Genomic DNA, 15,465 nt, shown 5'->3' on the forward strand with positions numbered 1-15,465 from the left:
TTTTGCTAATATGACTTCACCAGTGCACTGTCAAATGGTAAATTTAAATGTTATAGTAGTTAAAGACACTTAATATAAAGTGGGTTCGATAATTTTGTAGATATAACGATTGGTAATAGATACGTTTGCAGATGAATGGATATGTTTGCTGTTAATTGAATGGATAGATGCTTATAGAAAATTGACAGATTTGCTGATGGATGCTTTTGCAAATAGGTGGATAGAATAGATACTTTTACATGGGTATTGATACTTTTGCAGATAGATGGATAGACACATTTGTTTAGATATAAATAAATGGATAGATGGTTTTGCAGAGAGATAGAAGTACGGATAGTATTGTAGATGCAATGAATACTTTGCAGATACATGGCATAACAATAGGATATCATATGTGGATGGATACTTAATGAATGCATCATGCTTTGCAGACAGATGGATAGATACCTTTGCAGATTAATAAATGGATGATGGACATAGTTGGCATGCGTTTGCATATAGATGGGTGGATTGATACATTTGCAGATAAATATAAATTTGGATACTTTTGTTGGTAGATAGATGGACAGAAGGACGGTCACATTTGTTTAAATAAATAAATGGTGGATAGTATATTGGATATAATTGTAGACAAAGGAAATTAAGACTTTTGCAGATAAATAAATATGTGAATAGATACTTTTGTAGATGGGCAGATGGTTAGACATATTTTGTTAGATAAATAAATGGGTAGATAGTATAGCCTACTTTGGCAGATGGATATTTTTGTAGACCTAGGCTATGGATGGATAATGATGGATTGTGCTTTTGCAGACGGATGGATAGACATATAAATAAACGGATAGACATGTAGCAGGCATGCTATTGCAAACAGAAATATGGATACGTTTGCAGACAGACTGTGGTAACTTGTTTCTTGCAGTGCCTAGTCCTGACTGTTACGGGCGCTCCGTGAGTCAGCCCAGCAGCCCGGACGGATGGAGCACAGTCAGCACCGGCAGCCCGTTCGGCCCGGCTCGACCGTGCATTCAGCCGAGCTGCACTGACAGCGACTCCGAGGACGACAGCGCGGCAGCCGGCAGTAAACAATGAGTGTCATCATCATGGTCGTTGTTTTTATGCCCCTCCAACCCGCTAAAATGAAGAGATTTTGTTGTACTCAGTCAGAACAGAGTAATAGACTACATTGAAAAACTTGAGTATAAAATATAATACATCAATATAATATATTAATAAGTAGGCCTATCTCGTAGGTGTCTTTTAAAATTAAAAGATTAACAAAATGTATGCTACTGCCCTTTTAACCATATTCAATTTAGCTTTAATTCATAAAAATAACGTAGCACGACTCCATAGTTCTGTTTTATCAATTTATTGTATACAAACAAACCTATTAATTCTAATGACAAGAGAATAAACACCAACGTGCAAGCCTCGCGGTATTTGGTGGTGAATTCCCGCGAGAGTTGTCGGATTTCGGACAGCGAAGAGGGCGAAATGGAGATATGAGGTCTGAAAAGGAGCAGAGGACAGGAAGCAGGGAGAGAGGCAGCGTCGAGATCCAGTTCAGGGACTGTCAGAGGGAGCAGGACAACGTCGCGGTGAACCCGAAGCACAAGGAGGAGAAAAAGGAGATCTTCACCAAGGTAAATGGCGCAGTTGTTTGGTAGGTTGGGAGAGAGTGATGATGATGATGATGGAGGGAACGGGATTCAGCACCATAGACAGCGAAGACACAGGAGAGCCAGTCGAAACGAATATACTATTGGCATCAATCACTTCAAACAAAAATGCATTCGTACACTTAAACAGTTACCCCTTTGAGTACATTTAAAAATCCAGACGTTGAATGTATTATACGCATTATAATTTTGGGGAGAAAAAAACAACAAAACAAATCAGTGGAATAGAGACATTTGAAAATAGACATTTATATAGACTATATATATTATCTATTTTATTATATATTATCTCTTATGTGTGTGTAAAGGGATAATTCTGTAATTTATTCATTATTTACTCGCACTCAGGTATCGCACTCTCTTATGTGGAACACATATGGAGAATTTCAACAATGTACTGTTCGTTCTTTTAACATTCAATAGCAATTAATGGGCACTGGAATTCTTAATTCCTTAAAAAGGACAGAAAAGCAACATAATAGTGATTATTGATTTATGCACTGGGATGTTGGACTGTTGAATGGGACCAGAGCCCTGGGGCCTCTGATTACCAGGAACCTCAAGCTGAGAAACAAGCTACTACATACTGTAGCCTATATACAATTAGACAAACAATTTGTGAAGAATTGTAAATAAATGAGAAATGTCCCAGTTAGGATAAATGTCTCTCTTTTTTTCTCTTTTGCAATGTTTTAAACACACGTTCATTTTTGTCATTACAATTTTATTTCTAATATTTTTTAGTAGTTTTCTTTATACATGCTTCTTTTATATAGGTTGTCATACGCCGACTGCCACCCAGTCTATCAAAAGACCAGCTCGAGGAGCATCTGAGTCCTCTTCCATCTTTTGACTATTTTGAGTTCTTCCCAGCTGATCAGAGGTATATTCGGTTTGTGTATGAATATTCTGTGATCATGATCACTGTCACTCTTATACATATGCATGTTTTTATATATTTATTCTCCGCAGCTTATATCCGCATCTCTTCTCAAGAGCGTACATCAACTTCAAAAACCCAGAGGATATCATTATTTTCAGAGATCGTTTTGATGGCTACGTATTCATTGACAATAAAGGTGATTCATTTTACTCTTTTTAATATTTATCCTCTCTCAATCTAGTTCATCCCACTTATACTATAATAGATTTACTTTTTATAAAAAGCACAACAGTGGTAATATAAATGTTTTATAATTCATAACAGGTCTATAATATATTAATTGTATTTTTATTTAGGCCAAGAGTATCCAGCTGTTGTAGAATTTGCCCCATTTCAGAAGGTTTCCAAGAAAAAGTTAAAGAAGAAAGATGCTAAAGCAGGAACTATTGAAGAAGGTATTTATAATTTTTAATTTATAAAAAATGTATATACATTTAAAGTGACTTTACTGATACATGGTGAAAAGTTAATACATTTGTTAAACACTTAAATCTTTTTTCAGACCCAGAATACAGGCGATTTCTGGAAAACTACTCTTGTGATGAAGAGAAATCCATGGCCAACCCAGAAACATTACTGGGAGAGATTGAAGCTAAAACCCGAGAGCTTATAGGTATGGTTTTGGAAATCGTTTTGTTTTGTTATCATTTGTGTAGATAAATGTATGTCCAGGACAAGTATTACAAAGCTGGTCTTAGTTCATTTTGATGAGAACACTTTTTGATGTTGAGAAATGTTATTCTAGTATAGAGCTGTCCGATCATGATATTGCTATGTGTTTCAAAATAGCGTTTTTCAAAAAAGTCTGTGGTGAAAATCACCTTATCTAGAACAGAACATACGTTCAAATGTGAATTTTAAAACTTTTGTGTGATTAAAAAATATAATCTGCTGGATATTTTAAGGATAACCAAATATTGCTCATTAACAGACAAACACCATTCAGACATTTCGGAGGGAATCCATGGCTACATAATGATTCTCTTCCATGATTTATGAGTATAAATTAAGCTATATGTTCCCTCTGTGTGACTTTTTTGTAGCCAAAAGGACGACACCCTTGTTGGAATACATCAAAAACAAAAAATTAGAGAAACAGGTAAGGGCTCAGTGAGCACCATCAGACGGCATGTTTTTCACTGCGGTTTTGTTCTGTATATACATGATTCTTTTCGATTCTAGAGAATAAGAGAGGAAAAAAGAGAGGAGAGGCGAAGGAGAGAGCTGGAAAAGAAGCGGCAAAGAGAGGAGGAGAAGAGGAAACGCAGAGAGGAAGAGAGACGAAAGCGGAAGGAGGCCGAAAAGCAGAAGAAACTCTCTGAAAAAGAGATTAAGATCAAAGTATGACTTTAAACCGTATCACATCCTGAAGCTGATTACTTCTAACTTGTGGTTATCAGTACAGAACTGTAAACCAGTTATTACATAAGATCTTGAATCGTTTAGCTTTTGAAGAAGTGTGACCGAGACGATGACATGGACTCAGACAGACTGAAAGATAAAGGAGACAGCGGAGAGATGGAAAAGAACAGATGGGAAAAGCCGGCAGGACACACTAAGTCAAAGGATTCGAAGGATAAGTAAGAGCTACCTAAAAGTTGCCTTTCACCTTGCTTACCTTCAAAAGATACAGTGAGGTTAAAACATCTACTGTAATTCAAACTTGGACCTAAACAGAAAGTTTAAAATGTCTATGTAGTTTCAAAATGCATCTTAATGATCTTAAAATGTCAAATCTTCCGGTAAAACAACAGACTGCAATTGACTGCAAGTTGGCATTGAGATCTGAATCCATCCAATCCACAACTGATGACATTTGTGTTCTTTTTTTATTAAAATGTTTCACTCTGATGTACGTCACAATACGGATTAAAATATTTTCCGCTACTTTTGTTTCATCGCGACTTTAAGGATTTTGAAACATTTTGAAAAAAAAAAAAAAAAGTGATCTCCTCAAATAAAGAAGAAATATCTGCATTATGTCACTAATCAATTAAACATGTGAATTTTTTGTTAGATGTTCTTTCTTCCATTAAGGCCCAAGATGCTCTTTAGATAATTCTCAAATCATACTGGAGAACAAGATCATCAGATTTAGCAGATTTTTCATTACAACTAAATGAAAATGTATACTTTGAAAAGTTACTGAAAAAGGAAAAAGTTACTGAAAAGAAAGTTACTTTTGGACCCCACTGTATATACGTTTATTTCTAAAGTCATATTGAGGTGGTTGATTTCACTAAGTGGGCTTTCCGTAGTAGGAGTCAAATCGAGAGTGACAAGGAGCAGCGGGAAGGTCACGGCCGTCGGCAGAGGGACAAAGAGCATCGCGGCAGAGACGAGGAACGTAAGCGTCAGAGGCATCACTACGAGTTTGACAAGTTCATGCGACGCAAGGAGGAGACCAAATGGGGCAAAGGCTACTGCCAGGACAGGGCCAAGAAAGAACAACATCATGCCTATTCCTACTGCCCAGAGACCGGAGACAAGCTGGGCAAAGAGGACAGAGAGGACATGGGCAGCAGGAAAGAACGGATTCGCAATAAGGTAAATAAAAACTAAAAGAGTAGCAATATCTCAACCACAGGCCATTTGCAACTCTGGTTCTGGTATTATGTACAGTTATTGTCAACAGTCAGTTTGTCCGGTCTGTGTAGCAGATGAATCCACTAATGCATTCAATATTTACACACCTGTACTTGATTTATACATCATTATGTCTGTGGGAAATACAATACGAATCTGCCTCCCTCCAGGGGGTTTCAATGCAGCCTTCACTGATGTGTTGAGGTAGTTAGCTGTAATTTGGCTGTTGGCAATATTATTGACGGAAGACAACGTGTCTCTCAGTCTGTGTTAGCGCATCAGGAGAAAAGGACTTCCCAGTCTGAGGGGCCAGACCAGATAGGAGGGGCTCTGCCAGCAAAGGTACAGCTAGTTTTTGAGCCTTTCTACCCACGGGAGGGGATGCTTCACATGCTGTATACTGCGAGGCCTCGCACCTTACAGTGCCAGGCGTACTTGATGACAGCAGAATGTTGGTTATGCTGTAATGGAACAGACGAGGAGCGCTTCCCAATAGAAGGAGCTTATATAACTGAAAACGACGGCCCTGTTCCAAAACCGAGCGAGTTGCCTATGTAGACAGCATTTTAAGGCATTGTATGCATGCTCTCAATGTAGAAGTGGATAGTCCTTATTTTGGGCAAATTCAATATGAGCATCACATTTATCTTTCATTTATGTATCTCTTTTTGCAAAAGGCTATCCCATAATGCATTGCAACAAGCTCGGGGGAAAAAATCCTGTCAAGATGGCAGACGAGAAATGACGATTATATATTATTATTATAGTTGAAAACATTTTAGATTCAACATCTCATTTAAACCTGGAAATAAACAAAAAAATTGAAACGTGAATTATTTTAAAATCTTTTAAAATATTTCTGCTCTGTTTCGTGGGGGGAAAATCCATTCAAGAAGGCACCCAAGGTGAGAGAAATTTTAATTATGGATATAGTTTAAAAAAAGTCTGTAAAATAGATTCAACTTCTCATTTAAACCAGGAAATAAACTAAAAGTTTAAGGAATTTGAACTATTATAAATTATGTGATTAAAGTGAATACAAAATATTTAAGAATCTGATCTATTTTGGGGTAATTAAGGTGAGGTGAGGTGAGAGAAATGTATATAAATTTCTCTCTAGATATATAAATAATATAAATATATATAAATTTCTCTCACCTCACCTTAATTACCCCAAAATAGATCAGATTTCACTTTATGTATAATTTATAATAGTTCAAATTCCTAAAACTTTTAGTTTATTTCCTGGTTTAAATGAGATGTTTAAATGAGATGAGAGAAATTTATATATATTTATATTATAGATATATAAATAGTTAAAAATGTCAATAAAATTGTTAAATCTGGTTAAAAAGTTCCAGTTCTACTCAATATTTGTGTGGTTTTATACTTAGAGTTTGACACTGTTAGTTAGCGACATGTTATCGCCAAACTCTACTGAAATGAATTGAAAGTCAAGTCTCCTTTGCCTTCTGCATTGAGTTGCTGATATGTAAAGTGTTACAATTTTGTAAAGTATATGGTTCTATGATAGTTGTCTTAAAAGGCAGCTCCCTATGTAGACAGTAAATTGCATTTCGCTTGGTTTTGGAACAAATCCTAAATGTATATAGAAGAATACTTAAGATCTTGCACATTGTAAGCACACTGAAATGCTTACATGCTGGATTCTGTTTATACCTTTAGTAAGTAGTCATTTAGCAGATGCTTTTATCTAAAGTGACTTACCGTACACTTTTTTCCGGACGTGATGATAGCAACGGTAGTCTGGTTATTAGGCCTGAGCATTATGTGTCACCCCCGTCACCACCACCGTAAACAGAAACTGTATAACACAAACAAAGGCATAACAGATACAATTCAGTATAATGTTTTTGTTATGGACTAAATGGATTTTGAGGGGCTGTCAATAGCTGGTTGTTTGTCTTGCTGAAATGGGATTAAGACGGGGAAAGAAATTTATTATACTGTATGCATGAACAGCACTTTCTTAAATAACCTGCCATGAAAAAATACGTGTTGTCTGCGTTTGTGGTATGAAATATGAGTGTATTGCTTTTGTCTCTTTTGTCTTACTCATTTCACGGCACAGGACCGTCCAGCAATGCAGCTGTATCAACCTGGGGCTAGAAACCGCAAGCGCATGGGTTCTGGGAACAAGGCCTTTGACTTCTCGCCAATCTCTCCCGATCACGGAGGAGAACTTTGCTTCAAGACAGTCATTGGTACAGGCTCAGAAAAGAGTGCTGACGAGTAAAAAAAAAAAAAAAAAAAGACCATGACAGGAAGAAGTTATGCCAGTATAGGAAGAACACTTCACCTTCAACCTTGTTTTTTTGTCTTCTGAGTCATCTGTGAGTATAGTGCATCAAAATCACCACTTAATATTTTATAAACAAAGTCAACAGTGTCATAAATGTAAAATGATCGGCTTCTGTGCGCTTATCGAGGATTCACACCACTTCATTGAGACAAATACCTCATTATTTACAGAGATCAGATTTGTATGCCTTTTGTAGTGCAAGAAATTGATTCCATTAAACAAGAGAAAATATATATATATATATATAAAGAGAGAAAGAGAGCGAGAGATTTTACTGTAAAGAAAATCAGTGTGTGTTGTGAAATCTGTATTTTAAATAAATGTAATGTGGGATGGGGAACAGAGACATATTTTTTCTTTAAGAATATAAAAATGCTACATTGTATGAATAAGCATGTAACTCTTAATTTCACATTTCCACACTGTAATGCCTTTGAATGATGCCTCTGTTGTCCCTGATGTATAGACATTGTGGCTTTTCTGCATTAACAAATTCATCTCACAACAGGATATAGCAAATTTCATAGCATCGTTTCACCTGCGGGCCAAGAAGAACAAAATTATTTGTTAAAACTGTTTTCTGTTAGGTCAAATAAGATGTTGTTTTGTGATATTTCTAACCAGTGTGCATGTTTTTGAGAAACTGCAGTCATTCAGTGGTGGGAGGCTACATGGGGTCACTTGCCTTACCTTTGATTTGCACTTAAAGATCCCGTCCGTTATTAAATACAAAAATACAGGTTTTTAGAATTACTGGTTAGTCAGTATGGAAGTAAAATAATGACAAGTGTATTTGAAACAAAAAAGCTTGTTGAATTATTTTACTTCCATAAGTTGTTAGTCCAACAAAAAAAGTGAAGTCTGTAGAATACTTTAAAAATGTGATATTGTATTTGATGGATTGATCATTTGTGTACAATAAAGATATATGATTATATAAAGTAATATTTGAATTGTATTATTTTTATTTTGTATTCATGACTTAAAAAAACATTAAAAGAGCTGTATGGATCTTTTGTTCATAAATTATATTTTGACTTTTACACTTTAAATAAGTTTGATTAAAAAATGTATAGTTTTTTTTTTTTTTTTTACGAAATTTTAAAGAAGTTAAATTAACAAAAATAATTCAAAATAAAAAAATTAAAAAATTAATTCTGTATCAATAATTGTATGGCATTACACATGGGCATATTTCTTAAGATAATAGACCAAATTGTACCATAATTAAAGTTTCTCTTTTCCACTTAAATGCAGCTGAAATAATACTAAAGGACGAACTTTTCTCAAGGCTGGATTTCTTTGTGAGATTTATTGCTTTCGCTTGCGAAACAGCTCGGCAGCTTAAGTTTGCTCTTTCTGAGTCAATTCTAAACCAGAATCTGTTTGCACTGAGAAGACAGAAATTAATAGAATTTGCATGCTTCTCATACTACTTTAGTTCCCACACTTTCAGACAGAGACAGCAAGTCATAATGACTTTCCTGTGTCTTTTGCAACATGACTATTTACCTCTAATTTTACTTTTAGCCAGTTTTGTCCATTCCTATTGCCCCTGCTTTTCTCGCACTCTGAGAAATGTGAAAAAGTATCGATGGAAGGTGTGATAAATCATCCTGTACAGAAGCAAAATGTCACTAATGGCAGTAATCTGTAATCAGTCTTTATAAAGCAAATCGAAGTTCCCCGTTCTAACCAAGGCAGCATGTGTTGTATGTAATAAGTGCATGAATAACCAATATAAAAGTAGAGCTCACAAAGCTAACAGGAAACAAGATCATAGGTATGACAGAGTAAAACCCCCTGAACGAGTTTCTTCACTGGAGTTTCCTTTTTTTGTTTTTCTTTTGTACATATAGTATAACAGAGAAGCACATATATCTAAATATATATACACACCAGATTTTACAGGCCAGGCCAATGAAACACTGAGGTTTCTAGTAATGCATCTACAAGTTCACTATAAAAAATTTGGCATATCCCAAAAGTAAAATGTTCATTACACTGTTTGTTTGGGATGGGAGCCCTCAAGACTACATTAGCTTGACGTAAGGAAAGGTGTGTGCCTTTATTTTTACTGGTTTATGTGGCATATTGCCTTTCACCACATCCTCCCACATCAATTTCAGCTTCGAGTTCGCAGTCATTTAAAAATCCAAATCAATAAAACATTCATAGACACACATCACTATTGAGAAAGAGAAACTATTTAAAACCAGCATGACATTAGAGGAACTTCCTCTGGATGCTATAAATGCATTTTGGTTTGTAAACTGGTAAATTAATAAATGTTAGAACTTTGATAATGAAATATATGTATGCAATATTCTTGTAAATGTTTTAAATGATCAATTTATGATATTTTGAAATGAAATATGTTGTTAGATTTCACATATGTGTAACTCTAAGCTTACTATTTTGATCTAAATGAGTAGTCAGGCGGCGTACTTCCTCTCATCAAGAAGTTTCCTGAGTCTAACTGTCATGCCCGAAGACTAACTGCCATCAACACACGAGAGAAGTCGCACATGCTTCTTAAGGTATGTAGATAAGCCTGAAATTGCTTTTTAAAATGATGTATTTCCTAAACACGTGCCAGTATACTTCACACTTTGAGTCGCTCTGATAATCGCAGGGACTTTACATGGCTTTCCTTACAAGATCATTGTCTATTTTGATTTTTGTCAAATCGTACATTTTGTGGATGTGCTCTGCTGTTAGTTAGAACTGATTCATTGTTACCTGAATGTTTTGCTGCTCTTGTTGAGTCAGAACTGTGTGACCGCTCGCTAGACGGATGATCGCATAAAATCTCAGTCCGTAATATTTCCATATTTTGAAAGTATTGAGTTGCAAATGAATCTCCTATTGCTACAAATAACAGCAAATGTAACGTTAAAAATATAGTAACTGATAACATGTATAAACTCACTGGACTCATACTATCAACATAATTTCCCACAGAGAGCCTTTTATAGTTTTGACTAGCAGATGAGTCATGTTGGTGTAACACTTCACGGGTTATGAGAAAGTACTCTGAAAACAGAAATTTTACTCTGATCCTGTAATGTGTTTTTTTAACAGTGTAAAATATGGAATCATTACGTAATAATTCTGTTCTCCATATCAAAATGCTTTAATGGACATTTTTATGTTACTTTTAACATTCTTGCTGTTTTATGAATTTGTGTTTGTTAACTGTTTAAATTTCGCTGACAAGCTTATAAAGATTACATTGAGACAACTTACCTCATTTAATATGATAACAGGCACCATTATTGGGGCAACATGTGTTTTTAACTTTAGTAATATCATTTTTCTGGGCAATAACTGTGGCTACTGTAGAAATGTTCATGCTTTTTTTTGTAGCCCAGACGTTTGTGTCTATAAGGAAATTTGTCTTCAAAGATAAATCTACCATGCAAACTATTATTCACAGAAGTAGAAAGTGTGAAACTAGACATGGTTTTAACCTACTTTGAAGGATCTCCATGCAGGTTGTTTTCTTCACATAGGTGTGGTTTCACTGCAAAAAAACACACACAAAAAAAACATGAAAGTCTGATCATAGGTTATAAGGTTATACATTTTCCCATAATACCCATAAATGTTGCTGCATTTTTTTGTAATTCTGTTAATTAGGCAGATTCCAAATCCAAAATGACATGCAGTACATTCAGGTGTTTTGAGCCCTTGTGCAAACCTATTACTTAAAACTTGCTTATTACTTAATGACAGAAACACCCATATAAATCACTTTGTGAATGATGGCATTCAAGTAGAGAGTGTAGCTGGTTTAGCAAGAAAATCAAAAGGCAAAAATCTAGGTAATGAACAATGGTTCAGTTAAAGGGGTATTTCACAGAAATTTTTTAATTCTGTCATCATTTACTAACCATCATGTTGTTCCAAACATGTATGGCTTACTTTCTTCTGAGAAACACAATAGAACATCAGTGCTGTTTTCATCCATAAATTGAATGTTAATAGGGTCCGATGTTGAATAGATGATGACTGAATTTCTTTCTTTTTTTGGTTCAACCATCCCTTTAAGTCTGCTTATTTAGGTTGTACAAAGAAAATAAAAAACTCAGAGCATAGGGTTGATTTTTAAACAGATCTGGGAACACATTTTAGTCACTATTTTACCCTTTAAGTATGCAGAAAGGCGGCGTACTCTTTGGCATCATGACCTAAAAAAAAAAGCTTATTAAATCTATAAAAATCCTTTCAAGAAAAAAGGACACGGTTTCCGAAACATTTTTTTACGTCAAGCATTTGAAACTACAGCCCACCCATACAATTTCAATCTGTGCTAGACACCCGCACTAAAGCTGTAATGACTATGCCAAATCTGATGCTGGCACACGTTGCGGCAATCAAACAATTTTTCACTTCCTTTGAAATAACACCAAAAAAGTCCCTTGCTCGAGACCGTCCGTGTGAATCATGTCATTTAACGTTTGTGAAACAGCTCTGAGACTCACAATAGGCAGTGATTTGTTTGTCATATGTGTATACATGTGCGTACCTGCTGAAGTAGCACGTTTGGAAAGGCTATAACATGGCCTCACACTTCCTGTTCACTGAACTCAAATGTACGCGAGAGGTACGCATCAGAGGTATATCTCAAATGTGTGTGTTTTCAGCAACGGATTACAATGTCTTTGGCAAGTTATACTAAAATAAAATATTTATTTGAATTACATTTATAAATTAAATGATAAATTAAGCAACAATGTATATGTAAATTATAATAAACATTATATTTATTTTTAATTATCGTTATATTTTTATTAAATATTATCACTATTGTTATTATTAATTTTATTTGTATTCTAATGCATAAATTATAATATCATTTACATATAAATTTTAAAACTTTATGTAAAAACTAGATGTAAATTATTATGCATTATAATGTAGGCCTATAAAAAGAATCTCATAGTACAACTACAACAAATAAAATAGCATTTATTTAAAAAAAAAAGATTTTAGTTTTTATTTCATTTTAATATTGTACATTTATCGGCTTATTCGTGTCAGCCAGAATACCAACAATGCAGATGTTTATCACACAATTTGTGGTTTAAGTGATAAAGTTTATGGTAAGTGTATTCTTCCTGTCTCTTTTCCAACAGGTGGAGAACACAATCATGAATGGTTCGCAACCGGACATCGTCAAAATGGACAATGCCACCTTGGCCATGTTTGACAACAAATTAGCCAGTGATATTGTGTCAGTCGTCTATGTCATTGTGACTCTGGCCAACCTCAGCGGTAACGGCATGTCTCTGTTTCTGCTGCTGATGCGCACCTCTCCGAAAACCCCCTCCATCATCTTCATGATCAACCTCACCCTCACCGACCTGATACTGGGCACTGTTCTCCCCTTTCAGATTGTGTACCAAATGCAAGGCTACAACTGGACTTTGGGCACGGGCATGTGCAATGTACTGACTGTGGTGTTCTACGCCAACATGTACTGCTCCATTTTATCCATGACCGCCATTAGTGCCGACCGCTACCTGGGGATTGTGAAACCGATGCGCTTCAGAGAGAGGAGGGAGAACAAAGCATTTGCAATTATTGTCTGTATACTGATGTGGCTGCTGGTCCTTGCCATTCTGAGCCCTCTGGAAAAAACAAACCTGACATATTATGTACATGAGCGCAATATCACCACATGTTTTGACATACTGAAGAAGGACATGCTCCCTAGCGTCGCTCACTGGGCGGGATTCTTATTCGGCATGTTCATCGTCCTCTTCCTCTGTCCGTTCATCATAACGGTGTATTGCTATGTTAACATCATCCGTGTCCTTATCAAAAAGACCAATAGTCAACAGAAAGACCGCGCTGTGCGCCTGGCGTGCATCGTCTTGTTTGTGTTCATCTTTTGTTTTGCTCCCAATAACATATTGCTCCTGGCCCACTCAATCTCAAGGCTGTACTTTGGCAAATCTCTTTATATCTACTACAAACTCTCGCTGTCTCTTAGCTGCATTAATAGTTGCGTAGATCCATTTATTTATTATTTTGCATCTAAAGAGTTTCGTCGGAAGCTAAGGCAAATTCTGAGGTTGCAGACTCTCAGCACTGGTGAGACTCAAATGATTGAGGGTCACAGAGAAAGCTTTTTCTCTGGACGTTCAACGTACAATGCAAATGAAGACTGACAAATGTTTCTTTTTTTTTGTACTATTACTTTTGGTTTCTGGAGGAGAGAAGATTATGGGGGAAATGTCATTAGAATCAGAAAATGTCATGATTCAAACTCGCACTGTTGCTAAATGTGTCAGAGCACAAGCAAGCGCAAACCACTAGGCCACGGCTCCGACGCAGTGTTTTAGCGTTTATAAGAATATATTTCATTCAAATTCAAACCACTTCCCATATTTTGTTTTCTTTTTGTTGTTTTGTAGTGTTTCCCTTTTGTTCTGTGTTGATTTCATGACTGAGCAGCTGAGGAAAAGCATGCTTCTCACATGCATTTAGGACGCGTGATATTGTTTATCTTTCTTTTTTGGTATCAGACATCCAAGATCCTCTTACCAAAGAAAGTTCCCATATTCTTCATACAATGCTGTGTGGTTAGACTTATGTATCAACTTCAGTAATTTCAGACCTGACTGAAAAAGTACAAAGACTTATTTTGGCAGCTATTTTTGACATCGTTGATTTATGAATTGTTTTTAGACTGTGAAATGTGTAGTTATTTTTATTATTTTTTTCATGATTGAGCCAAGGTGTTTCAATATTTATTTTACTTAAGCTTTTTATAATGTGCATGCATTATTACAATTTTATTGCTTAGTTACCTGTTTTGTATTTGTTTGTATTGCTGGGCATAATGAAACAGTTTTTCTATATTGTAACAAAGTATACAACGTCATATGGGGCATTTATTATGTAATGTTAAATTTAATAAATACATTTGAGTAAATAATTTGCATCTATTGTCATTCTACGATTAAAGATTACATATGGACTATTCAACAAAATCCGTGTTACGATCACCTAATGTCTATTTTCAGTAGTTTGGCTACATGCTCTGAGAGCATGTCACGGAAAGGTCAAGATTTTGTTTCAGTTCCTTTGAAGCTGGGAACTATTGCATGTATGGAACAACTTTTAAAAAGTAAAACAAATTAGTACAAGGCTTCTGGGAAATCAGTACTGAAATGTCATTGATATGTAGCCTCAGTCTGATGTGATTTATACAGTTGTACAATAACTCAATGCTATTGCAATTGCCCAAGGCAATGCACAAAAAGGAAATAAAGCAGGTTGCAAATACCACTTCAAAGCGCGCTTGACAGGTGAGATTATGGTTCAAGAGAGAGCGAGAAAGAAAGCACATTCCACAGGAGATACATTTATTAATTTATAAACCTAAATCAAACTATAGAGTTACCTACAGAGAAGTAGGGCAGATTGGAGTAAGTGTTTGCTTAATTTGTCTTTTAGACAATGAGACAGAAGATAAAAGCAAAAGTGTGTGTGCGTCTGCATCTATATCATAGAGGCAAAGCAATGTTACTTTTGAAATATGAAAAGGGTTGGTAGAATGTTAGGGGTAAGCTGTCATAACAATGAGCAAGTCATTGATTGGGGAATTCATTGATGAATAACAGTAATTTTAATTCTAAATAAAATCCATAAATGTGTTATTTATTTATTGTTACAAAAAAACTGAACAATAATGCATTGTCCCATATAAATGTCTTAATCTGTTACACATTATGTTTTTTTTTTTGTTTTTTTTTAAAGAAAATGTATTTTATTGCCATGAACCAGCAATGACAAGGTTCATTATTCAGTAGGCCTACTTCAATGCAGTGACATAATTTTTTTTTTTGATTATTATAAGAAATGTAATTCTTATATTAATTTGTCTTGAGTTTGGAGGCTTATCAACTGTCTCATAT

The 15,465-nt window shown here is 35.3% G+C and overlaps 2 protein-coding genes across 6 annotated transcripts; both read left to right on the top strand.

Moving 5' to 3' along the window:
* The first annotated feature begins 1,393 nt into the window (after positions 1-1,393).
* On the top strand, positions 1,394-7,750 carry upf3a (UPF3A regulator of nonsense mediated mRNA decay). Of its 4 annotated transcripts, none has more exons than XM_084420932.1 (11): positions 1,395-1,646; positions 2,459-2,565; positions 2,655-2,761; positions 2,922-3,020; positions 3,128-3,238; positions 3,669-3,724; positions 3,808-3,966; positions 4,072-4,205; positions 4,884-5,172; positions 5,476-5,553; positions 7,304-7,750. In XM_084420932.1, the coding sequence occupies exons 1-11, from the start codon at positions 1,506-1,508 to the stop codon at positions 7,466-7,468; spliced, it is 1,446 nt and encodes a 481-aa protein (XP_084277058.1). In that variant the 5' UTR covers positions 1,395-1,505; the 3' UTR covers positions 7,469-7,750. The 4 variants fall into 4 exon arrangements, with proteins under 4 accessions (XP_084277060.1, XP_084277061.1, XP_084277058.1 ...); XM_084420933.1 differs by having other exon boundaries at positions 1,396-1,646; positions 4,887-5,172; XM_084420934.1 differs by lacking the exon at positions 5,476-5,553 and having other exon boundaries at positions 1,394-1,646; positions 7,304-7,603.
* A 1,918-nt stretch (positions 7,751-9,668) lies between these two features.
* Positions 9,669-14,476, top strand: p2ry8 (P2Y receptor family member 8). 2 transcript variants are annotated; one of them, XM_084420937.1, is made up of 3 exons: positions 9,669-9,798; positions 9,970-10,074; positions 12,676-14,476. In XM_084420937.1, the coding sequence occupies exons 2-3, from the start codon at positions 10,063-10,065 to the stop codon at positions 13,711-13,713; spliced, it is 1,050 nt and encodes a 349-aa protein (XP_084277063.1). In that variant the 5' UTR covers positions 9,669-9,798; positions 9,970-10,062; the 3' UTR covers positions 13,714-14,476. The 2 variants fall into 2 exon arrangements, with proteins under 2 accessions (XP_084277063.1, XP_084277062.1); XM_084420936.1 differs by having other exon boundaries at positions 9,674-9,810.
* Positions 14,477-15,465: the final 989 nt, after the last annotated feature.

Source organism: Rutilus rutilus (assembly GCF_951802725.1).
Source record: "Rutilus rutilus genome assembly, chromosome: 10".
In the NCBI taxonomy this organism is placed as follows: Eukaryota; Metazoa; Chordata; class Actinopteri; order Cypriniformes; family Leuciscidae; genus Rutilus; species Rutilus rutilus.

Coding starts and splice junctions, on each gene's coding strand:
- upf3a (XM_084420932.1), top strand. CDS start 1,506: ATGAGGTCTGAAAAGGAGCAGAGGACAGGAAGCAGGGAGAGAGGCAGC. Junction 3,021..3,127: donor AGCAGGAACTATTGAAGAAG/GTATTTATAATT, acceptor ATCTTTTTTCAG/ACCCAGAATACAGGCGATTT. Junction 5,173..5,475: donor AAGAACGGATTCGCAATAAG/GTAAATAAAAAC, acceptor CGTGTCTCTCAG/TCTGTGTTAGCGCATCAGGA.